Below are 24,235 nucleotides of genomic sequence, written 5' to 3'. Positions count from 1 at the left end.
GGAAAGCTGGTGAAAGTATATTAGTAGCAAACAAACTGGATTTTAAATGCAAGAAGATAAAAGCATCACTTAAAAATAAATATTTGTCTATTCTAGACTTGTATGCACATAACAACAAAGCCTTAATTCCACAAAACAAAAATTGACAGAACTACAAGAAGTTGACAAATTCACAATCACAGTGGGAGATTTTAAATCTACCTCTCTTGATAACTGATAGATTTAGCACAAAAAATTAGTAGAGATATAGATTTAAACAACACAATTAACAAGTTTAATGAATATTTATATAACCCTACATATAACAGAATATACAAAATATTTTCAGGTACACATGAAACAACTGATCATGTTCTCAAGGACATAAGGCAAACATTTCAACAAATACTAAATAATGTTTGTACTCAGTGAAATTAAAATGAGAAACAATAACAAAATGTTAAGATAAAAAGATCCATATACCCATGCCTCAGTTTCTAAATACCATCTCTTAGTACCAGAGTCCCATAGAGAAATGGTCAATGGAGTAGAAAATACAAGATGAGCCTGAAAGTAAGGAAGAAAAGAAATGTTAAAGTAAGTTAAAATATCTATGAAATGATAGGACATGTCAAAAGGACAGAGGAAACAATTTGAATGGGCAGTCAATGACTTAATTTGGGCAATTGAGCATTAAAGTAAATAATGATAGCAACATCCTATTTGAGAAATAAACTAAATATCTGTGCTCAAAGAAATGAATAAATACATGGAGAAAAAAGCTTTTCCTTGAAGTAGTATTTAAACTAGTAATGTAGTAAAAAAGATGGAGTTTGAAAATTATCATTTTTGTAGTCATCTTGGTAATAACTAATTCAGTCAAGAATTAGCAATGGATGCAAAAGCTAGTGGAAAATAGTTTGATGAGGAACAGGATATTCACACAGTCTCAAAGTATTCCCAGCAAAATTACTAACTACAAAAAGAAAAATGGCAACTTTAGAGTGGATTAATCTGGAAAACACCCAACACCTTAAATAATCAAAGTTAATATTACTCCTAAGGGGTCACACCAGCATCATATGCCACCAATATGATGGCCTGAGAACAACACAATATTACTTCTGTAGTATCCTTCCAACAATGATTATTATCATATTATTAATATTACTATATTAAATAGATTACATATTAAATATTATGTCTATATTATTCATCTACCACTGATCTACATCCTCAGATCTCTCACAAGTTTTTAAACTGTTAAATTCAATCAAAAAGTTTAAAACATAAGAATCAAAATCAGCAATAATGCCGTCAATAAATACCATACCCATGCTTTTTCTATGTACTTAAGGAAAATAAAAGTTATATATTAACAAATTATATTGGGATAAGAAGCCAGATATAATAATATGTAACAAACTTAAATTGAAGAACATTCTACCAAATGATTGTCCTGTATTTTAAAAATTGCCAGTATCATGAAAGAAAAAAAAAATTGAAGGACTATTCCAGATTAAGAACTGGAAAGATAAAAACTAAATACGATATTGTCATCTAGATTGCAACTTCTACCAAGAAAAGAAAATAGTTATAAAAGACATTTTTTGAATAATTGTAAAATTAAAGTATGACATAGATAATAATACTGGAACAATGTAAAATTTCTTGTTTTTGACACATGTACCAAGGTTACATATAAGAAAGTCATCATTCTGAGAAAACACATAATGAAGTACTAACAGGTAAAGGGGAAGGATATCTGCAACTTACTATGAAAATGGGAGAGGGAATGAGGGAGAGAAAAATAATGATAAAGCAAATGTGGCAAAATGTTAATTGGTGAACCTGGGTAAAGGGTATCTATGGGAGTTCTTTGGAATATTCTCTTGAACCCAGGGGCTCTTTACCACTGAGCTATATCCCCAGTCCTCCTTATTTTTTTTTTGTTTTAAGACAGGGTCTCATCTCACTAAGTTTGCTGAGAGTCTCACTAAACTGATAAGACCAGTTTTAAACTTGAAACCGTCCTGCCTTAGCCTTCCCAGTTGATGGGATTCTAAGTATGTGCCACCATACCCACCGTCTGTAATATTCTCAGAGGCTTTATTTATTTTTTTTTTGCTGGGCTAGGGATTGAATTTAGAGCCTCACACATGTTACACAAGCACTCTACCACTGAGCTACATTCTCAGCCCTCTCATAGTTTTTAAAGTGTGGAATTAAATCAAAATAAAAAGTTTAAAACACAAGCATCAAAATCAGCAATAATGCCATTAGTAAATATCATGCTCATGCTTTTTCTATGTACTTAATGAAAATAAAAGTTATATACTGACAAATTCTATTGGATAAGCAGCCAGTATATACTTTGTTATTGTAATCAACATTAAAAAAACATTTTAAAGCAGAAAAAATTGAGTTTAATGATTTCTTTAAATCATTAATAAAATTTATTAAAAGGAGCCTATGTTTAGAAATTTTTAAAAAATACCTTATAGGTCAAAGAAGAAATCATTAGAGAACGTAGAAGGTAACAAATATTGAATGATTAAAAATACTACACATAGTTAACATGAAATTCTTCTAAAGTGGTAGACGAAAATTTAAAGTCCTAACTTCTTATTTTAGAAATTAAGAGAAAATTAATGAGCTATAGGTCAAACTTTTTAAATTAAAGAAAGAACAAATAAAAAGAAACTAGAAGAGAAATATAAAAAGCAAAAATTATTAAAATAGAAAACAAAATACTCAATGGTGAGTATTGTTTTAACCAAAAGCAGGAAATACATGAGAAAATTGATTATTGTAATTTATCACAATATTACATGATCATATTGATGGAGGAAAAAACATAATTATGGAAGTAGATACAGACAAAGCACATGGCTAAAAACTCCATAACCATTCATAATTAAAACTCTTAGTAAGCTAGGAATAGAAACTTTCTTAACACAAAAAAGAAAATCTACTGAAAAGGGTGAAACTTTCATAAAATTCTCAAGACCAAGGCAACAAAACTCTACACTGCTTTTATTTTTCCTTGTATTAAAGATCCTGGCTAGCATAGTAAATCAAGCTAAAAAAAATGGAATGGAAGAAACTGCCATTATTCACATTATAGTTAAAAGACAATCTAAAACTCTATAAATAATTAGTATAAATACAACTCAGAAAAGCTTCAGCATATAAAATCAATATATGAAAATATCAATCATGTTCCCATTTATAACAAATTTTAAAATATGGTTAAAATATTCATTTTGCAGCAACAACAGAAACTTATAATTAGGAGTAAAACTAAAAGAAAAAAAACCTTGCAGACTACATTATTATTATTAGGTGTATATCGCTTCATATAATGTAGAAATGGTTTAAATTTTATCATTGGAGCCAGCTTTTTGGTTTTCACTTGGCTGGTTTTCGTTTTTTAGTACTGGGGATTGAACCCAGGGGCACCTAACCACTGAACCACATCCCCAGCCCCTTTTTATATTTTATTTAGAGATAGGGTCTCACTAAGTTGCTTAGGGCCTTGCTGAGTTGCTGAGACTTACTTTGAATTTTCAATCCTCCTGCCTCAGCCTTCCAAACCACTGAGATTACAAGTATGTGCCACACCCAGGTGGGTAGTTATTTTTAATGTGTCAAAATCAACTCTTTTTCCTCCTTTACTTAATAAATTTTTAGTAAAGAGATTACCTTAAAAATCACAACTGCCAGGTGCAGAACATCAGAAAAAGCAGGGTAGCAGTGTAAATAATCTTCATTGTCTTCATTGGGTGAACTATTTTACGAATGCACCAAGGAAATGGAGTCATACTGCAATCCTTCAAAGACTGAAAAATAGTAAAATTAAGGTGAAATCACTTCAATTACTGTCCACCTCTTTTTTTCTGTAGCCTCCTCGATTCTTAAGTTTCATTGTGGCCACATTTCAATGATATATTCCTACAAAACAGTTTCTCTGCTGAGTATCAGAAGGCATATATTGCACAGCAGTTTAGGGCACAGACTAACCAAACATTCCGAGTTCAAATCCCAGCTCAGCTACTTAGTGCTATATAACTTCTGGCAAGTTACAAACTTCCTTTGACCTATACAAATCTCCTTAGTGGAGTTCTTGTGATTAAACAAATTAAAATATGCAAAGCCCTTATTTATGGCCCATTAAAAACTTCAGCAAATACTATTATTATAATTTTCAATAATTTGAATCACTAAGGAGAAATTATGTAGCTCCTGAACTTCTTGTCTACACATCTTCCTTTGTTTTCTAGCTGAGCACTGCTCTCCCTATAGCCTATTCTATGGTACCTCATTACCCCTCTGGACTGAGGTGAAAATGAAGGAAGTAAAACTCTATGGAATGACATCATATGATGTCAAAAGTGAAACAGAGCTCATTCTTTTCTATGCTCTACAACCACACCTCATGTCTAGAGCCTCCATGGTTGTCAGTTATCCCCTTATTCATTGACTTATTTACTCAAATTTATCTTGTTTCACTCCAGCTATGCACCAGCCATTATGCCTTGGTCATCCATCCTCTTAAAATTCCCAGCACAGGGCTGGGGTTGTGGCTCAGCGGTACAGTGTTTGTTGCACACGAGGAGACCCTGGGTTCGATCCTCAGCACCACGTAAAAAAATAAATGAGTGAAATAAAGGTATTGTGTCCAACTATAAAATAAATAATAAATAAATAAATTCCCAGCACAATACCTATGCAATGCAAATGTTCCACAAAGGTTTACTGTATAGATGAGGAATGATGCCTCTCTCCTTTGGATTATAAGGACCTCTGAGACTTGGGTCAAAATTGGTTTTATATTTTTTATTCTACAAAACTCATTTAAATAGGAGACTGCTTTTCTGAAAGTAAGAACTAAATTCCTAAAATACAAATCATAACACTTTCTTGAAAATATTCTGTGGTTTCCACTGTTTATGGAATAAACATACTTATTTCCTTAGCATGTTCAAGGCCCTAGGGCACTCTGTCTTCACCTGCTAGTCCTTCTTAGAGTCACAATTACAGCCAAGCTGTTCCCAGAACAAGCATACCTTGAGGCTTTTGTTCTGGAAACCCTAGGCCTAAAACGCATTCTATCTCCCTTCACATGGCAGATGTCACTCACCCTTTAAGGCCCACCCAAAGCTCACCCTTCCTCTTTGATGGCTCACTATTACTACCAGAAAGATTGACTTGACCCATCCTCCATACTTCCTGAATATCTCGAACAAGCAAACATTATGGCACTTGGGTTTGTACATCATACTGTGACTTTTTTTTCCTTATTAAACTCTCTTACCTTACACACAGAAAGACATACTTCTGAAGGCTCACCTTACAATCCCCTCTTTTTAGCACAGTGCTGGGCATAGGCATTAGGCCTTCAATACAGTCTTGTTATTTTATTTTGAACTAGGTTCTTTTTAAACGGAAAATTTTGAAAAAGCATACATAAACAGAGACAGCAGTATAACAAATCCCCACATAGACATCATCCTGCTTAATTTATCAACTCACGAAAATTTTGTTCATCCTCCGCCCCCACACCTTAACCCCACTGAATTACTTTCAAGCAAATCAAAATATTCAAGTCTATTTCTTTAAAACATTACAATTATCACATCTAAAATATTAAAAATAGGACTGGGGTTGTAGTTCAATGGTAGAGCGCTTCCCTCGCAAGCATGAGGCCGTGGGTTCGATCCTCAGCACCACATTAAAAATAAATAAATAAAGTTAAACATGTTGTGTCCATCTAAAACTTAAATAAATAAATAAAATATTAAAAATATCTACTAAATGCCATCAAATATCCATCACTTCATACAAACATATCTTGTGAAAGGGCTTTTGAGTGCCTGCATGTTCTTTCTTCTATTTGGAAATTGCGGAAAGAACGTGGAAATACGTAATTAAGCTTCGGAGAGCCTGGGTGACCCAGATGAAAACGAAAGACTCTGACCTGGTTTCGGGTGGGAAATGTATATCTCACTACTTCTCCGGAGGAAGAGGGTGCGACTTCAGGCCGGCAGATGCGGGAGGAGGTGCGGAGGGAAGATCGGTACTACCGCCGTTGGGAGTTCCTTCCGGATAATCCCACCGCGGAGCAAGAAGGCAGCGCTTTTTGGGAGGCTTGGCTTCCCGCGTGTTCCCGGGTGGGAGTGTGGATCTCCCGGAGGCACAAGGTTGGTCCCCCATAAGTGTTATAGGACCCGAGCGACAGTTTTCTCCGATGGGCCCAGGCAAAGCTGAGAGACCTGAGATGGCGGCGGATCCCCTTCAGGAACCAGCTGGCTTCCTCCCGGTTTTTCCTCTTACCGTATTTCCTGTATCCTGAGACGTATATCCCTTCTCCGCCTCCGCACCTCCACCCCGCTACGTACCCCACCCCACTTTAACGTTTCTACCAGGAAGAGACTTAAAAAACTGCGTATTTTTTAATATAATGTTTTACCCTAGCGCCTCCAGATGTAACTATACAATCTATGCGAGAAGCTCAAATTTGCCTCTAAGTGGAAAATTCTGCATGGTTTATCGATGTCTGTGTGTGGGAGCTTCACGCAGATTTACTTTAAAGCTTTACAGTCCAGCTGCGGATGCACATCACAGAGCCAAAAAATTACAACCATTTAAAAAGCAGTGTACATACATGTTGACTGGTTGACTAGAGTGCAAAACAGCACATTGATCATGGAAAATGGGTATATAAAATGAAGTCACCATATCACAGAATCCCAAATCGCTTTTTCTTTATATTTTAACAAATGTGTAATCTTTGAAGGCTTACTATATTGTTTTCCACGTTTCAATATCTAGGAACTCTCTTGAGACTTGACAATTGATAGCATTCCATACTTTAATTGGCAATATTTTTTCTTTCTTAAAGCCTGGAAAATAATGACTGTCTTACTATAGGTGGTGCGCCATATATATGATAAGTCTTAACTACAAGAAGGTACAGTGTGTCTTAAAAGAAAAGGCTTCTGGACTTAGACCTCATCATTCAAATAGCCCAGTTCCGAGTCCACTTTTTTAGACCATACTTTTCCAGCACCACCTTTGATGTTTTTAAATGACAGATTTCAATACTCAATATCAAAAGAGAACTGGAAATGAAATTGTGCCATTTACAAGCTCTGTGGTCTTTAAGTAATTAATTAAATTCTTCAAGTTTTGGTTTCCAGAGCATAATATTCTCTTCTTGCAAATCTGTTGCCATAATTAGGGACTATACATTAAAATCACTCACTATCATAACTACCTCCCATTTCCATCATTGCTACCATCATCCGAGTACCCACCACAGCCCTTTACACAAATTAGGTACTCAGTAAATGTTTGGGAAATAATTAACCCTATTGTTTTGTATCAGATGCTACTAATAAAGACACGAAAATCAGGTATAGCAGTAGCCTAATGAAAAGATGTGAAGGAATACTGAGATAGTGATTGCTAGAAGAATAGTTGGTACAACACATAATGTTATGGGAGTCAGCAATGTAGAGGTGGTAGTTGAAGTCATGGTTATGGATGATATCCCTAAGAGAAAAGAGAAATGGGCTAAAACAGAATCCTTTTTTTCCAAAAATTTTATTGACACTTTTTAGTTATACATAACATTAGGATTCATTTTGATATAATTATCAAAGCATAGAATATAATTTGCTCTAATTCAGTCCTTAGTACTTCCCCTTTCCTTCTCCTCTTCCCCCCACCTGTTCCCTTTCCTCCACTCTACTGATCTTTCTGCTATTTATGTTGTTTTTAAAGTAGTGCCTTGTGAATATACACAATGGGGAAATTCACTGTGGTGTATTCATATATGTACACAGGAAAATTAGGTCAGATTCATTCCACTGTTCTTCCCTTATCCCATCCCTCACCCCCCAACCTCAAACCCCTTCCTCTACTCCACTGGTCTTCTATTTTGATGAAACTTTCCATCCCTCTTCTTTTCATTTATTTGAAAAACAGAATCTTGAATAGCTAATGACAGACAGAAGAAGAGAAGGCTGTAGCAAAGGTTTAGTAAGAGTGGCCAAAGTTAGAGAAAAGAACTCAAATTCAGGAATTCTCAATCTTGGTGCTATTGACATTTGAGAATAGATCATTCTTTCTAATGGTGACCTGTCCAGTGCATTGTAAGATGGTTAGCAGTATCCTAAACCAAGGCTCTACCCATACCATATGCTAGTTTCTTTCCCTACACCTCCCAGTTGTGATGACCAAAAGTATCTTCAGAAGTTAGCAAATTTCTTCTGGAAGGACAAGCCCCACCTTGGGAATAATTAGTCTATCTCTAATCCTCCACATCTGTTCCTTTTCTAATTCTTATCTCAGGAAATTTGATGCTCTCCACTTAGTTGTATTTGTAAAAATGAAATTATGTAGTCTTTGTTTTTTGAAGAACATTTTCACAATATTTTTGCATCGATCTCTAAATATGCAAAACCAATGATATTAAAAGTTGAAATTAAGTTGTTCTACAGCTATGGTTTTAGTAAATTAAGAGACATGTGCTCGCTGTGGGAAGTGACAGGAATTAAAGTTTATATCAAATCCACTGTGTCTGATTTATGATAAACATTTGACTTGAGGTAAAAATGGTCTCAAATCTGTTGCCACTAACCTGGACTATTTACACTGCAACTAGATTTATGTAATTATTTTTATTGTGGTAAAATGTTCTTAGCAAAAATTTTAGTATTTTAACCATTTCTGAATATACAGGTTAGTAATGTTATGTACATTCATATGATTGTATGACCAATCCCCAGAACTTTTTCATACTTATTAAACTCAAGTCTTCATCCCACCCAGCTTCTGGTAATAATCATCATACTCACAACTTTTTTTTTTTATTTTTTAGATGCAGTTGGACACAATACCTTTATTTTATTTATTTTTATGTGATGATGAGGATCAAACCCAGGGCCTCACATGTGCTAGGCGAGCATTCTACCGCTGAGCCATAACTCCAGCCCCCACTCACAACTATTTTTTAACTTGTTTCTTTCTGTTATATTAGAAAGGTGTACTAAAGGGCTGGGGCAGCACGAAAGAAAGAAAGAAAGAGAGAGAAAGAAAGAGGGAGGGAGGGAGGGAGGGAGAGAGAAAGATATTGCCTCCATCTGCAACCAAAAAAATTTTTTTTAAAAAAGAAAGTTGAGGGCTGGGATTGTGGCTTAGAAGTAGAGCGCTCACCTAGCATGTGCGGGGCCCTGGGTTCGATCCTTAGTACCACATATAAAGAAATTAATGGAATAAAGGTATTGTGTCCAACTACAACTAAAAAAATAAATATTAAAAAAAGAAAGGTGAACTAAAGCCTTTTCCTTCCACATTTCAAAATGAATATTTTCCCATCATCTTCTCCAAGTTAAGCTTTCTTCCAACATCAGTGAACAAATGAATGTGAATCATGGGACCAGAAGAGGCACTGTTAGATTGAAGAAATGTCATGCCAGATGTGAGAAATGGTATGGACCCAAATTCCTTTCATAATTTATGGTGCTCAAAGGATGACAACAAAGAGCAAAACTAAACTCACTTCTGGGTAATAGTCACCTGTTTTCATTTAATATTTTTTAAAATGAGAAATTGGCTAATTCACTATGATTTATTTTGAAAATTAGCTTTTTATTTCAAGTGAATGGAGTTTTCTCTTATATATAAAAGATTTCTGTTTCTGTTCATTGATTTTAAGTACAAATTTAAGGACAAGAATCATCAAGTTCCTGTAAAATTTTTCTAAAATGAAAAATAAGAATGCTTTGGAGGAAGACTGTATACAATTTTTGTTTTATTTTATTAAACCAAATTTCACTAGGAATATTTGAGAATACAAAGATATACAAAAAAGATAACAAAAGGCCCATGTTTCTCTGCCTGGATAACCTGTAAAAACATTCAAGAAAATAAATAAATAAAAGATATAAGTTTAGGAAAAAATAAATCTCTAAAGCTGATCATTATGATTGCTTTTTAAAAATAAAAGTATGAGGGGTATATGTGTGCATGCACATACACATTAATGCGAACTTCATCTACCTGTATATGTATTGCTTTTTATTTCTCAAATCATAACAAATGTTGTTTTTAACTTAATGAAATAGCTTGGCATTTTTTCCTCACTTCTCAATATTTCTTTAATGGCTATATATGATCCCATTGTGTGAATTTATCATATTTTTAAATTTAATTTTCCATGGACATCTGTGGACATTTAGGTTATTTCCAGGTTTTTTTTTTTACTGAAAATCAATTTATGTACCATAAATTTCATCTTTATTATAGTACACAACTGAGTATTTTATTAATTTTTCATTTCTTTGAATATTTTCTTTTTAAAATTTTTAACTGTTGCATATTGATTATACAGAATAGTGGGTTTCATTGTGACATATTCAATTCATACATGAAACATCATTTGATCAATTTAACTCTCCAATACCTCCCCTTGCCCATCCCTCCCCCGACCTCCTTATTTACCCTATTGAGGATCTAATTTCATGGGCTCCCATTTTCCCCTTTTTTTCTGTCTAGCTTCCACATATGAAAGAAAACATGGCACTTATCTTTCTGAATGACTTATTTCACTGAACATAATTCCATCCAAATTTTCCTGAAAATGACATAATTTTATCCTTCTTTATGGCTGAGTAAAACTCCGTTGTGTATATACACCACATTTTCCTTATTCATATCTGCTGATGAACACCTACCCTTGTTCCATAACTTGGCTATTATGAATTGTACTATTGTAAATGTGGGAGTGCATGTATCTCCAAAGCATGCTGTCTCTAATTCTTTTGGGTAGATGCTCAGGATGGTATAACAGTATCACGTGATAGTTCCATTTATAGTTGGTTTGTGGTTGTTGTTTTGTCTCTGGTACTGGAAATTGAACAAAGGGTCACTTTAGTACTGAGCTCAATCCCCAGCCCCCGCCCCTTTTTTTGTGTGGTGCTGGGGATTGAACTCAGGGCATTGTGCATGTGAGGCAAGCACTCTACCAACTGAGCTAATATCCCCAGATCCCCAGTATCTTTTATTTTGATACAGAGTCTCATAAGGTGTTTAGTGAGTCTCACAAAGTTGCTGAGTCTGGCCTCAAACTTGAGGTTCTCCTGCCCAGTCACTGGGATTACAGGCATGTACCACCAGCCATTTTTTAGGTGGGGTTTTTGTTGTTTTGTGTATTTGTGTATGTGTGTGTATTGATATCAAGAATTGAACCCAGGGGCACTTAACCACTGAGCCACATCCCCAGCCCTTTTTAAAAAATATTTTTTAGTTGTGGATGGGCACAATACCTTTATTTATTTATTTTTATTCGGTGCTGATGATCAAATTCAGTGCCTCACACACGTGAGGCAAGAGCTCTACCACTGAGCCACAACCCCAGCTCACATCCCCAGTCCATTTATTTATTTATAGATAGACAGCATGCCTTTATTTTATTTGTTTATTTTTTATGCTGTGCTGAGAATTAAACCCAGTGCTTCACACATACAAGGCAAGCACTCTGCCTCTGAGCTGTGCATGCAAGGCAAGCACTCTACCAACTGAGCTATATCCCCACCCTGATACCTTGTTTTAAATTAGAGCTTTTCAGTTATACATAAAGTTGGGTTCATCCCAACAAGCACACACCAGCCCTTTTTATATTTTATTTTGAGACAGGGTCTCACTAAGTTGCTTAGAGACTTGCTAAATTGTGGAGGCTGACTGTGAACTCCCAATCCTCCTGCCTCAGGCTCTCAAGCTTCTGGGATCACAGGCAATGCACTACCCTGCCATTTTTAAGTTTTTTGAGTAACCTCTGTACTGATTGCCATAGGGGCTGTACTAATTTATATTACCACCAGCACTGTACAAAGGTTCCCTTTCCCTCACATCCTGAACAACTGAGCATTTTAAAGTATATTTACCAGTTTGTGTATCCATCACCACTATTTAATCCTAGAGAATCCTCGTCACCACCAATAAAGAAAAAAAAGGTGATTGCCAAAAAAATTACTATGTAATCAACCACTCACAATACCCCAAGAGACCCAGGCCCTGGCAATACTAATAGGCTTGCTTTCTCTATTGATTTGTCCACTCTGAATTTTTCATATAAATAGAATCACACAATATATGGTCTAATATAATATATACAAGGCTCATGATGTTATGAAGATCCAGATATCATGATGTATCAGCACTTCATTCCTTTTTGTTTTATTTTACTGTGGTGGAATACACATTATAAAATTTACCATCTTAACTGTTTTCAAGTGTACATTTCACTAGTATCTACACAGTTGTGCATCCATGTCCAGAACTTCTTTTAGTGCTTGGATTTGAATACAGGGCCTCATGAATAGTAAGCAGGCACTGTATGCATGAGCTACAACCCTAGTCTCTGAACTTTTAATCTTGTAAAACGGAAACTTTATGCCCATTAAGTGCATACTCCTCATTCTTGTCTCCATCCCTTCTTCCCAGGCCTGAGCAACCAACATTCTACTGAGCAGTCAAAAAGTTTGACTGCTGTGCTAGGGATTTGTTTCAGTGGTTGAGTGCTTGCCTAGTATATTGCAAGGTGATGGGTTCAGTCCCCTATGCCACACAAAGAAAGTTGACTTTTGTAGGTAATCCATATTAGTAGAATCATAATGGTATTTGTCTTTTCATGTCTGGACTATTTCAGTTAGCATAATATCCTCAAGATTCATTCATTATTTGTATCATATCTCAGAATTTCCTTCCTTTTCAAAACTAAATATAATACAGAAGAAGGAAATGGAGAGACAGAATGGAGGGATGGGTAAGGGGAGGCAATGCAGAATTATTTCTTTTTAAAATCATGTTATGTGCATATATAAATATATCACAGGGAATTTCACCTTTGTGCATAAGTAAAAAGAACTAATCAAATATAAATAAATAGATGAGTGAAAGGAAGTCTAGTAGAGTACAGGAAGAAGAATGGAAGAGGAGAAAGAGGGACAGAAAATGGAGGGATCATGAAATAAGATCAAATTCCATGCAGGTGTGTGCTTGTTGGGATGAACCCAACTTGTATGTATAACTGAAAAGCTCTAATTTTTTTTAAAAAAGGTATCAGGGTGGGGATATAGCTCAGTTGGTAGAGTGCTTGCCTTGCATGCACAAGGCCCTGGGTTCAATCCCCAGCACCTCATATACACAAAAAAAGATATCAAGGGCTGGGGATGTGGCTCAAGCGGTAGCGCGCTCGCCTGGCATGCGTGCGGCCCGGGTTCGATCCTCAGCACCCCACACCAACGGGGATGTTGTGTCTGCCGAGAACTAAAAAATAAATATTAAAGAATTCTCTCTCTCTCTCTCCTCTCTCACTCTCTCTTTAAAAAAAAGAAAAGATATCAAGGAAAAAGTCAGCATAATGAAAAAAATAAATAAATAAAAGGGAGAACAATATACTAAAGAAAAAACTAAATATATAATCACATTTTGATTATTTCTTCATCCATTTGAAAATACTGTGTTGCTTCCACCTTTGGCTATTATGAATAATGCTATAATGCTGCAGTGAACATAGGTGCACAAATATTGACAGGATCTCTCTGAGTTGCTTAGGGCCTCACCTCCTAGCCACTGGGATTACAGGCTTGCAACACGGAGCCTGTTTATGCAAGAGTTTATGTCTGGATTTTCTAATCTATTGGTCTGTATATCTATCTTAATGCCAGTATCACACTGTTTTGATTACTTAGCCTTGTAATAAGCTTTGAAATCAGGAAGTAGAGATGTCTAATTTTGTTCTTTTTCAAGATTGTTTTGGTTATTTGGAGTCCCATATGAATTATACAATGGATTAATCTATTTCTACAAAAACTGCCCCTGGGATTTTAATAGGATTCCATTGAATCTGTAGATCACTTTTGATATTATTGACAGCTTAATGATATTAGGTTTTTAAAGACATGAGCATAGGATATCTTTCTATTTGTGTCTTTAATTTGTTTCAGCAACATTTTGTAGTTTTCAAGAATACAGCTTGTTTAAGTTAATTTCTAAGGGATTTTTTTTGCTGTTTTTTTTATGAGTGGTAAGAGTAGAATTTAGGTGCTGGGGTTGTGGCTCAGTGGTAGCGCACTTGCCTTGCACACATGAGGCACTGGGTTCAATCCTCAGCACCCCATAAAAATAAATAAAATAAAGATATTGTGTCCATCCACAAATAAAAATATATTTTTTAAAAAAGAGTAGAATTCATTGAAAAATAAAACAAGAACAGAACTCTCACAGTGAGGAGAACCGATAGCAGGTTTTCCCTTTTTGATGCTATTTTAAATAGAATTATTTTGCTCATTTTTAAATTATTCAGTGTGTAGAAATACAATTGATTTTTGCATAATTTTGTTCCCTGCAATTTTGATGATTTGTTACTTCTTTTTAAAATTGGTGCCTTATAATTATACATAATAGTGGAATTTGTTGAGATATATTTATATATGCAGGTAACATAATCTGGATTGTTTCACTTAGCTTGTTGTTCTCTAGTTCTATTCACGTTCCTGCAAATGATGTAATTTTGTTTCTTAAAATCATAATATTGCTAACACTATCTCTCAGAAATCTATTTGACTGACAGAAGTTTCAAGTTCAGAGAGACGTGGCTATCACAGCATTCCACTTCCTTTTTGAAAAATCCTCATTTTATTATTTATTTGTTTTTGCAGTACTGGGGATTGAAACTAGGGGAGCTCTACCACTGAGTTACATTTCAGGCCCTTTTTATCTTTTATTTTGAGACCAGGTCTGTCTAAATTGCTGAAGCTGGCCTTGAATTTGGGATCCCCCTTCCTCAGCCTTCTGAGTAGCTGAGATTTAAAAAGTGTATGCTACTACATCTGGCTGAAAAAGTCACATTTTATTTCAAAGACTAAATTAGAAGATAAAAAGAGAAATTGCTTCTGAAATGAAATAATTTATTTTACAGATTTTCATACAGGATAATAGGTTCATTCTTTACTTGGACTATGTAGACAATCTGAAGAAAATTAATTTAGGTTTTGGGAATTAAATAACCTGCCTTTCTTGACTCCAGCATTTAAAAAATTTAATACAGTTCCTTGTAGATAACATGTTTTTTTTTTTCCCCCCTCAACCATCTTCATTGATCTGTTCTTTCTGCCTGGAATACACTTCCTGCTTTTCTTCTACTAATTCTTATTTATTTGGTAAAATTGTTTAGTCACATCCTCCAGCAACCCTTCAGGAGTCCCTGATGGCCTAGGGGGTCTTTCCTTTGTGTCCTTTCAACACTGTATGCTTAGTTATTTCCATGACACTTAACATTTTGTATTCGTTTGTTCTCCTGGACTAAAGAGTAAGTCTTAAGAATGAAAAATGTGTTTAATTTATTTCTTTATCCTCAGCATTTAATATTATCTTGCACACAGGACACTTAGTAAATTATTTATTTGAACAATAGAGACTATTTGAGTTATTGTCACAATAAAATTGTTAATCATACCTTTACATTCAATTTTAGAATCCAGCCAACGCTTTAGTAAAAAAAAAAAAACATTCAGGTAATTTGCATGTGCTAAATGTTTATTTGTTTTGCTGGAACCAAGAAAATGATGAGCAAAAATTCTCTTTTACCTCCAAATTCGACTCCTTTAACATCACCACCATGGTTATCTTATTCTCTTTCCTTTGCTTTCTCCTCAAACTGCAGAATGAAGAGCTTGCTGTTTTCTATCTGGGAGGCGGGCAGCGGAGGGAACCGAGTTTGTCACAGAAGGGGAGGAGGGTCTACAGCCTTGCTAGTATTAAAAGGGAAAACTCTGCTCAAGCGCCAAAGCGCACAGCCAGAGAAAGGAAGGCGAGCAGGAAGTCATTTCACAAGCAGAGCTGAGCTGGCAAGGCAGCAAGACACACAGGGACTGAGACTGATTAAGAATATCGCAGATACTAGAGATTCAAGGTAACTACTCCATTGATCTCCTTGTTTTTCCTTTCCAGTAAACTGCTTCTGGAATTCAGGAGCTTCTGCATTTGAGCTGAGGATGCGCATGTTTCTGTTTGTCCTTTCTCTGTACAGAGAGAGGACTGCATGTTAAACCTGCTGATTGGAAAGCAGGCTACAGATCCAAAAATAGGGGAGGCTCTTTCTGCAGGGCAATTCTGAAAACTCAGATTGCCTTTTATCATTTGGTTAATTGAAAAGTAAAATTTTTGTTTGTTTTTAAGCACCTGGGTACTGGCATTTCATTTTTATGAGCGGGCTAAAAGCCATAAGTATAAACTAATTGGAAAAGGAAGGGAATGCTACTGAAGATTTTTTCCTGCAAGTAGAAGAAAAACTATTTCTTATTTCTTTAAGTTGTTTTCTCCTTTTGTTTACACTTCCAGTTCAGCTGTTATCTTCTCTGATTTTGTGTATCTCTTAATTGGAGCATCAGAAAAGGTGGGAACCACATTTAAAATTGGTGGATTCATTTTATAAGTGAGTGTATATTTCAGACAAACTGGTCAGAGAGGGGAGAGAGAGAGGAACGGAGGGCTAAGAAGGAAGAGGAGGGAGAGGAGAAAAAAGGGAGAGAGGGGGAAGAGATTAGGACAGAAGGATTTCAGATTTAATAAAATTGGAAGTTGGTCATCTATAAATTGTCTGATTTCCTTAGAAAACTCTTTACATTTTCAGGAAGAAATCAGGCATCTTAAGAAGAGATAATACTATAGTTTGTTTTCATATATTTGACATTTTTTTTTCCTTTAGAAACAGTGGATCTTGGTTATAAGTACTACAATTAAGAAGATTATTTGTAGAAAGGGAAGGATGAACTTGCTACTTTCCTCAGTGCCTTTGAAACATTGAAGTGTAAAGCTAAGTTCTTCTGGGCTTGCAGTATACAGCTGGGTTTAAGGACTTTTTTTTTTTTCCATCTGGTTTAAATCATTACTTTACACATTGTCTCATTTACTTCCTCCTTTACAGAGACTTTTATTTCTTTGATTTGCTGAGGCAAATAACCACAAATCCTTATCAACCTCTGATTTATACACAAGACAATAAATGAGACATTTCAAGATTCCTTAAAAAGCATTTGCCAAGCAAGCATTTCAAAAACTGATGGATGGTTAGATTTGAATGAATTGCTTTTTGCTTCCTTGGGAGCAAAACCAGTTGAACAGAAAATACTAAGAAAGGAAAAGGAAGAATATTAAAAGATTTTTATATGCAAATTGCAAATACATGCAAACAAATAATAATCTTTCTATTTGGGAAGTATACCCTTCTTGACTTCATGTTATGATAATATTCCAGGGGCTCTTTCGAATTAGACTTTTTTCGTTAGTGAGGGAACCACCTCCATTTTTATTTCTTAAAAAAAAAATTCTTCTCAGATTCTAGCTTTCAGTGTAAAATTTCTCAAAGAAAAATTATATTTGTGTTTAAAAACATATTTGTGATTGTACCAAAGAGAGGAAGCAGTTAAAAGTCCCATACAGCTCTAGGCTTAACTTTTCTTCTTCTGACTTCTTCCTCCAGAAACAAAGGCTGGGTCGTTAGAATTCAGCTAAAAATTCTGTACTTAATGTAAGAGGCAAAATCTAATACCCAGCTTGACTCCTCAAATTGAATGTGACTCTCACTTATAGGATTTCAAACTACTAGTTGACCTGGGCAGAAGTCTCTTCAAAGCAACAAGAAAGAAAAGCAAATAATAAATTTTCACAACTGTTTTTCAAATGCTTATTTGTGCTATAAAATGATCTGTTTTATTGTACAATGGGGAAAAGCATTTGGGACTTTTGTCATTGTTTTTGGAAGAAATAAATAAGACCTCTTTTATATTCAGAAACCTGCAAAATCTAATATATGTACACTTCTTGTTCTTAAATGTGTATTCAAAATGAATTTCTATAAATGGATTTCCTTTTTTTTTTTTTTGATACTGAGGATTGAACCCAGGGGTACTTAACTACTGAGCCACATCCCCAGCCCTTTTTTAATATTTTTTTAGAGACAGGGTCTCACTGAGTTGCTAAGTGCCTCGCTAAGTTGCTAAGGCTGACTTTGAACTTGTGATCCTCCTGCCTCAGCCTCCTGAGCTGCTGGGATTATAGGCATGCACCACCACACCAGCTTCTAAGTGGAATTCTACTCATCTACTGTGGGATTGTGAAAATAATGTCACATTTTAGTGTGATTTAGTGTTACATTTGTTTGTTGGTGATTTACTCATCATTCATTAATTATTTACCACAGGCTTGCTAATCACCAGACTCAGTGCTGGGGATGTGGAAGTTTAAATTAAGATTACTTTGTGGGGCTGGGGTTGTGGCTTCGTGGTAGAGTGCTCGCCTAGCATGCATGAGGCACTGGGTTCAATCCTCAGCACCACATAAATGTAAAATAAAGATATTATGTCCACCTAAAACTTAAAAATAAATTTTAAAAAATGTGCCCAGTTGCTTCTGACAATTAAGGTCTCTAGGATTACCAACATCTTAAAAAAAAAAGATCACTTTGTGGGCTGGGGCTATAGATCAGTGGTAGAGCACTTGCCTAGCATGCATGAGGCACTGGGTTCCATCCTCAGCACCACATAAAAATAAAATAAAAGATATTGTGTCCACCTACAACTAAAAAATAAATCTTTTAAAAGAGATTACTTTGTTGCCTTAGGCCCAAACAGATAAATAAATAAATAGTTCTAGTTCTATTATGGGCTGATAAATTCTCCAATAGAGATACTTATAAACTGCAGTGATAATGAATATAAAAGAATGGGATGAAAAGTTAGGATATTTCATTTTAGCAGGATTTCAGTGGATCACTAAGAGACTTCTTTTGCCATAATCAATTCAATGAAAAGCAATCTTTTATTGCTTTTCCTGAGACAAGCTAAGGAAACTAATGTAACCTACCATCTGTTAAGCATTTATGATATGCCAAGTGGTGTGTTAAGTACTTTATTTGCCTTAAATATAATTTTCTCATCTTATTAATTAGGGTATTTTATTGTATCCGTTTTCTGGAAAGGAAATTGAGGCTCAGAGAAAAAAAATAGTTCACCTAAAATTACTCAGCTAGGGGCTGGGGATATATGAGTGCTTGCCTCACATGCTTGCCTCACATGCTTGCCTCACATGCACAAGGCCCTGGGTTCAATCCCCACCCCCCCCACACACACACAAAATTACTCAGCTAGTAAGTAGCAGACCTGGGATTCAATTCAGAACTGCCCAAAGCCACTATATTATATTATTTCACAAGGAGGGACCAGGAGCTTGGGGTGGTTAGAGTAAAACAAGACATTTCAAGCAGAAGGAATCATAAGTTTGGGGCATGTGAACATGAAAAAGTGGATGAGTTTGTGGAACTGACCTCATTGCATTGTTACAAATAATTAATTGAGTGATCACATGAAAAGGGATCAGAAGAGAACTGGTATATAGTAAGTGCTTCGTAAATGTTAGTTATTTTTAGTACAGCTCATATATTACTACTATTACTGTTATGTTAAGGAGTAGAAAGCCATATGAGTTTTTTTTTAAATCCAAGATTTTCAAGTTTAATAAAGAAATAGGAGGAGGTTGACCTTATTTGGGACTTGAATTGGTCTTTGAAGTACAGGTGGATGTCAAGGAGAAGGAATAAGGTTTTACAAGGGTGGGGGAGATGTGAATAAAGACAAAAGACAAAATGAAAAACTCACAACCCCCCCCCAAATTTAAAGCAAACATCATTGACAATGATCAATGACCTTTATCTTTTTATTTTCTATGTGTAAAAAAGTCTTAGCAGATAATGATCAAAAGGGAGCAGTATAGCATAGTAGTTAATAACATGGACACAGGTGTGCTATTGCTTGAATTTGGACATCAGCAAAACTACTTATTAGACATATGTTGGACAAGGTTTTTTTTTTTTTTTTAAATCAGGGATAAACTCATCAGCTAAGAACAATACCTAGCGCATAGTAAGTCCTATATAGTATTAGGAATTCTTGTAGATAGCTTTAAATTCCAAGGTAAGGGGTTTGAATTTGATGTATAGGCAAAATGGAACCACCAGAGATTGTTAAACAGATATGACATGATAACAACTAATCTGATAGCAAAATTTTAAGTATCTTGGTTTGGCTGTGTGTTAGCAGGAGAGAATAAATATGACTGGGTAGCAACCAGAGATGGACAGACCAAACTGTAGATTCTTATATGAGTGAAGAATAAGAATAGGAAGTAGCAATAATAAACTGTATGCAAGAGATATCATAAAGAAATAATTTCTAGGTTAGTGAGAAATATGGATGAGAAGAATGAATAAATCAATAGCGTGTCTGAGGTTTCTGAATTTCAAATTCAGACTACTGAAAAAATTGTGGTACTACTGATGGGAGGAAAAGTCAGAAAATTTGACCTGTTTGGGCTGGAAACATGAAGAGAAATAATTAATAATAACTTACTTTTTAAAAAACACTTTGATGTACATGAGTGATTTTGAACATGCTGAATTCAAGGTGCTGCCAGGGCAGTCAGAAAATGTTGCTAATATAGAACTGAAGTTTAGGAAAGAGGTCAGGATTTGGAAATCACAGAGAACGTGTACAAGGATGTACATTACATCAGGAAGTTGAAAGTAATCTGGGTTTTCAATCACTGGGAGAGTGAATGGTAAAATGTGGTAGGTGCACATTAGAAGCAGGTGCCACAATTAGAAACAGGGGATTAGATACAATCATAGAAACAAAAAGGGATCTGAGTAATATGGTGCTGATAATGAAAAAAAAGAACAGAATATATAATACAATAATATATATATATCTAAAACCATAAAATCCATTTTGCAAGAATGCATACAAACAAAAAGATATATACTAAACTTATCAGAATGGTTGCCTGTGTTGGGGGCAGTGACAGAAATGGAAATAGAGTAAGAGAATAAAGTAAAAGAATTAAATGAGCATCATTGAGAGGGGGCCTTGCATGAACTGTGATAACCTGCCATCATGAAATGAGGAATTATTATCGTCTGAAACATGTGCATTTAGAAGGACATTAGGAATCATTGCAAAGCTAAATCATGCACTATTTTTTCTATGTTGTCATCCTCAAGCTTAGTTAATTAGTAAAAGGTCATGCTTTTGCTTGAGTTTCTTGATATGTACAATGTGTATGTGTGGAAAAATTTTTGCTTATAAACAGAATAGGGACATCCTGTAAATCCTTACTTAAAACCAATTTGTTTTCTTTTGCAGGTCAATATGGCCATGCCAGAAAAATCCAGTTGTACCAAACCAAGTGAGGATTTCAGTCATTTCCCTCAGATTATTGAACTCAATGTCGGTGGTCAAGTGTACATCACTCGCTATCCTACTTTGATTAGCATTCCTGGTTCCCTGCTCTGGGAAATGTTCAGTGAAAAGAATCTTTGTTCCCTGACCCAGGACAACAAAGGGAGGTTTTTCATAGATCGAGACGGTTTTCTCTTTCGTTATGTGCTAGACTACATGAGGGACCGGCAAGTAGTGCTTCCTGACCACTTTCCAGAGCATGGTCGGCTCCAGAGAGAAGCAGAATACTTCAGGTTGCCAGAACTGGTCAAGATGTTGGCTCCTAAAATGAATAAGCTCAACTCAGTTGGCAATGACCTATGCCAAAATGACCTAGAAGAGCTATCTCCCAGCATTGACACCATGTTTAATCCCTCTTCAAGTAGTATTGTCCATATTAGTGGCCCTGATAACCCTCTAGCTCTGACAACAGGTACTGGTTCTCATCTCAAGAAGGCAGGCTTCATCACTATTGGCTATCGAGGCACTTATACTCTGGGTCGGGACAGCCAAACAGATGCCAAATTCCGCCGTGTGGCCCGAATCATGGTGTGTGGTAAGATCTCCTTGGCCAAAGAAGTGTTTGGAGATACTCTGAATGAAAGCAGAGACCCTGACCGTCCTCCTGAGAGATACACTTCTCGATACTATCTCAAATTCACTTTTCTGGAACAAGCCTTTGACAGACTAGCTGATGCTGGCTTCCACATGGTAGCATGCAACTCCACTGGCACCTGCACTGTCACACATGACCAAACAGATGACAAGATCTGGACCTCTTACACTGAATATGTTTTCTACCGTGAGTGACACTAAAAAAAAAAAAAAAAAAAAAAAAAAAAAAAAAAAAATCACCTGGAAAATACAAACCAAAAAGTCAACTCTCTTTCCTCTCTCTGTTCCAGTGTCAACTATCTCCTTTAGAAATAGACACATTACTCTTAGGCCTTGAGTCCTCTGTCTAATCATGGACAATGTCACTCCCGTCACTGTAACCAGTTGAACCTTATTTGGCATTTTCTTCTTACACATCATGCCATTTTATCTGGCTTCCAACCTGCCTTGGGTTATATATTTGGATACCTTCTGAGGGAAAGTATTAAATGTGAATAGGCATGTCTATTCACATCGCTATAGATAGTTGAAATGAATTTGTTGGGTGAATACAGATAGAGCCACAAAATTTAGTTAGTTGAGAAATGCTGAGCCATGGTTTCCAAACTTTCTTAGCACTCCACTAAAGTATAGATATGCTTACATGACTTATTATATGTATTCACCTAGGTAAAGCCCTGTTTTTTCCATTCTGAGCTAGAGATTGCTATAGTAATTATTAATATGCTATTTTTTCTTTTTGCAGTAGTGGGATCGAATTCAGATCTTGCATCCATGCTAGGCAAGGCTTTTACCACTGAGCTACATCACCAGCCCAGGAATATGCTTTTTAAAAAGTAAACACACACACACACACACACAGTTGCTATTATTTTACCAGGCTCAGTGGAAGAAGTTGACAAGGGTCCTCCAAAAGGTTCATAGAAAGATCAACCAATTCTCAAACTATCAATTGCTCTTAACAGAATGTGGGTGAAAAGAACCAGGTGTGGTAGCACATGCCTATAATTTCAGCTACTCAGGAGACTAAGGCAGGAGGATTACAGTTTTGAGAACATCCTGGACAACTTATCAAGGCCCTGTCTAAAAAGGCCTGAGGATGTAGCTCAGTGCTTACCTAGCATGTGTAAGGACCTGGGTTAAAAAAAAAATGTGGGTGAAGAAAACAATTTCTTAAGTGATTATTTTCAAGAATAAAAGGCTTGGCACTGAAATTCATTTTACCTGAGAAAAATAGGATGAGTACCATGGCTATTACACAGATATAAGCAGATATGCCATTTTAAAACACTGCCCCCAAATACCTGTCTTATTCATTAGCATTGTAGATATGGGAAGGGTAAGAAAAGTATGTAGATAAGGGAAGGGTAAGAAAAGAATTGTTTTATGTAAATATATATATATATGTGTGTGTGTGTGTGTTAATTTGGTTTTCACTGGTCAAATAGTTGGATGTATATGTCAGCTGTTAACTTGTTTTTTTCTTGACTAGCTGAAGTGAATATGTATGTTTTTATTTGGGAGTGGGAATGAGAGAAGGTAGAAGATGAAGAGGAAAAAAGAGAACTAAAAAAAACCAATAAATAAAAATTCATCTTCTGAAGCCTCTACTGATAACTTTTTATTATACAGGTTGAAAGTAAACACCCTCATACAAAAACATCAGGGAATTGAGACAAATGATTGGCTTACTGGAGATGATGAGACAAGTCAAGAAAAAGAAACTTTGAGGGCCCACTTTAGAAGATCTTTGTCACTATTTTGAATAGCTTTATAACACCCCAGTGATCAAATATCCTTCTCTTCCTTTATTCTTTGCTTTTTTTGTCCCAACATCAGCCTCTATTTGTGCTTGTTACCTTTCGAATGATTTTCTAGTCAGGTTTCTTGGATTGCAAGGAACTAAAACCCATTTAAAAGTGCATGCATGCATCAGGGGTGTGATTGGGTGGGCATTTTAAAGATCTGTTTGCTTTATAGAGACCAATAACAGGAAATTAAGTCCAATTGAGTTTCAAAGGCCTGGGGAGGTGTTAAGAACTGTTCCCTCTTGTCTTTCAGAAGCTACATAGCTCTTCTTTCATCATATCCAGAATCTATTAGTTCCATATTTCTCCTTCCACACAGATCACCTTCTTTTCCTCAGCTTGTACCTGGCTTAAGCAGTCATGTCAGCTCTTATGTGAACAGGAATTATTAGCCATTGTTTCCATAGTTAACTTTATTGTTGTTTTTTTTTCTGGTACCAGGGATTGAATCCAGGAGTGCTTCACTGCAGAGCCACATTCCCAGCCCTATCA

The 24,235-nt window shown here is 35.6% G+C and overlaps 2 protein-coding genes across 3 annotated transcripts in view; one reads left to right on the top strand and one right to left on the bottom strand.

Moving 5' to 3' along the window:
* Nbdy (negative regulator of P-body association) overlaps positions 1–6,321 on the bottom strand; it is a 50,647-nt gene extending 44,326 nt beyond the window's left edge. The window contains exons 1-3 of one of the 2 annotated variants that reach the window (XM_078034793.1): positions 5,960–6,321; positions 3,685–3,821; positions 252–546 (exon numbers count right to left, since the gene is read on the bottom strand). In XM_078034793.1, coding sequence (XP_077890919.1) covers positions 5,989–6,195 — 207 coding nt within the window. In that variant the 5' untranslated portion in view covers positions 6,196–6,321 and the 3' untranslated portion in view covers positions 252–546; positions 3,685–3,821; positions 5,960–5,988. Of the gene's footprint in view, positions 1–251; positions 547–3,684; positions 3,822–5,959 lie in introns of those variants that run through there. The other variant, XM_078034792.1, reaches the window with a different exon arrangement.
* A 9,454-nt stretch (positions 6,322–15,775) lies between these two features.
* LOC101975844 (BTB/POZ domain-containing protein KCTD16) lies at positions 15,776–23,538 on the top strand. The gene is made up of 2 exons (XM_005340796.5): positions 15,776–15,961; positions 21,246–23,538. The coding sequence occupies exon 2, from the start codon at positions 21,252–21,254 to the stop codon at positions 22,128–22,130; it is 879 nt and encodes a 292-aa protein (XP_005340853.1). The 5' UTR covers positions 15,776–15,961; positions 21,246–21,251; the 3' UTR covers positions 22,131–23,538.
* Positions 23,539–24,235: the final 697 nt, after the last annotated feature.

This window comes from Ictidomys tridecemlineatus, chromosome X, assembly GCF_052094955.1.
Source record: "Ictidomys tridecemlineatus isolate mIctTri1 chromosome X, mIctTri1.hap1, whole genome shotgun sequence".
Lineage (NCBI taxonomy): Eukaryota > Metazoa > Chordata > Mammalia > Rodentia > Sciuridae > Ictidomys > Ictidomys tridecemlineatus.
The sequence above is the reverse complement of the archived record's forward strand: the minus strand, read 5'-3'. Positions and strand labels throughout refer to the sequence as shown.

Coding starts and splice junctions, on each gene's coding strand:
- LOC101975844 (XM_005340796.5), top strand. CDS start 21,252: ATGGCCATGCCAGAAAAATCCAGTTGTACCAAACCAAGTGAGGATTTC.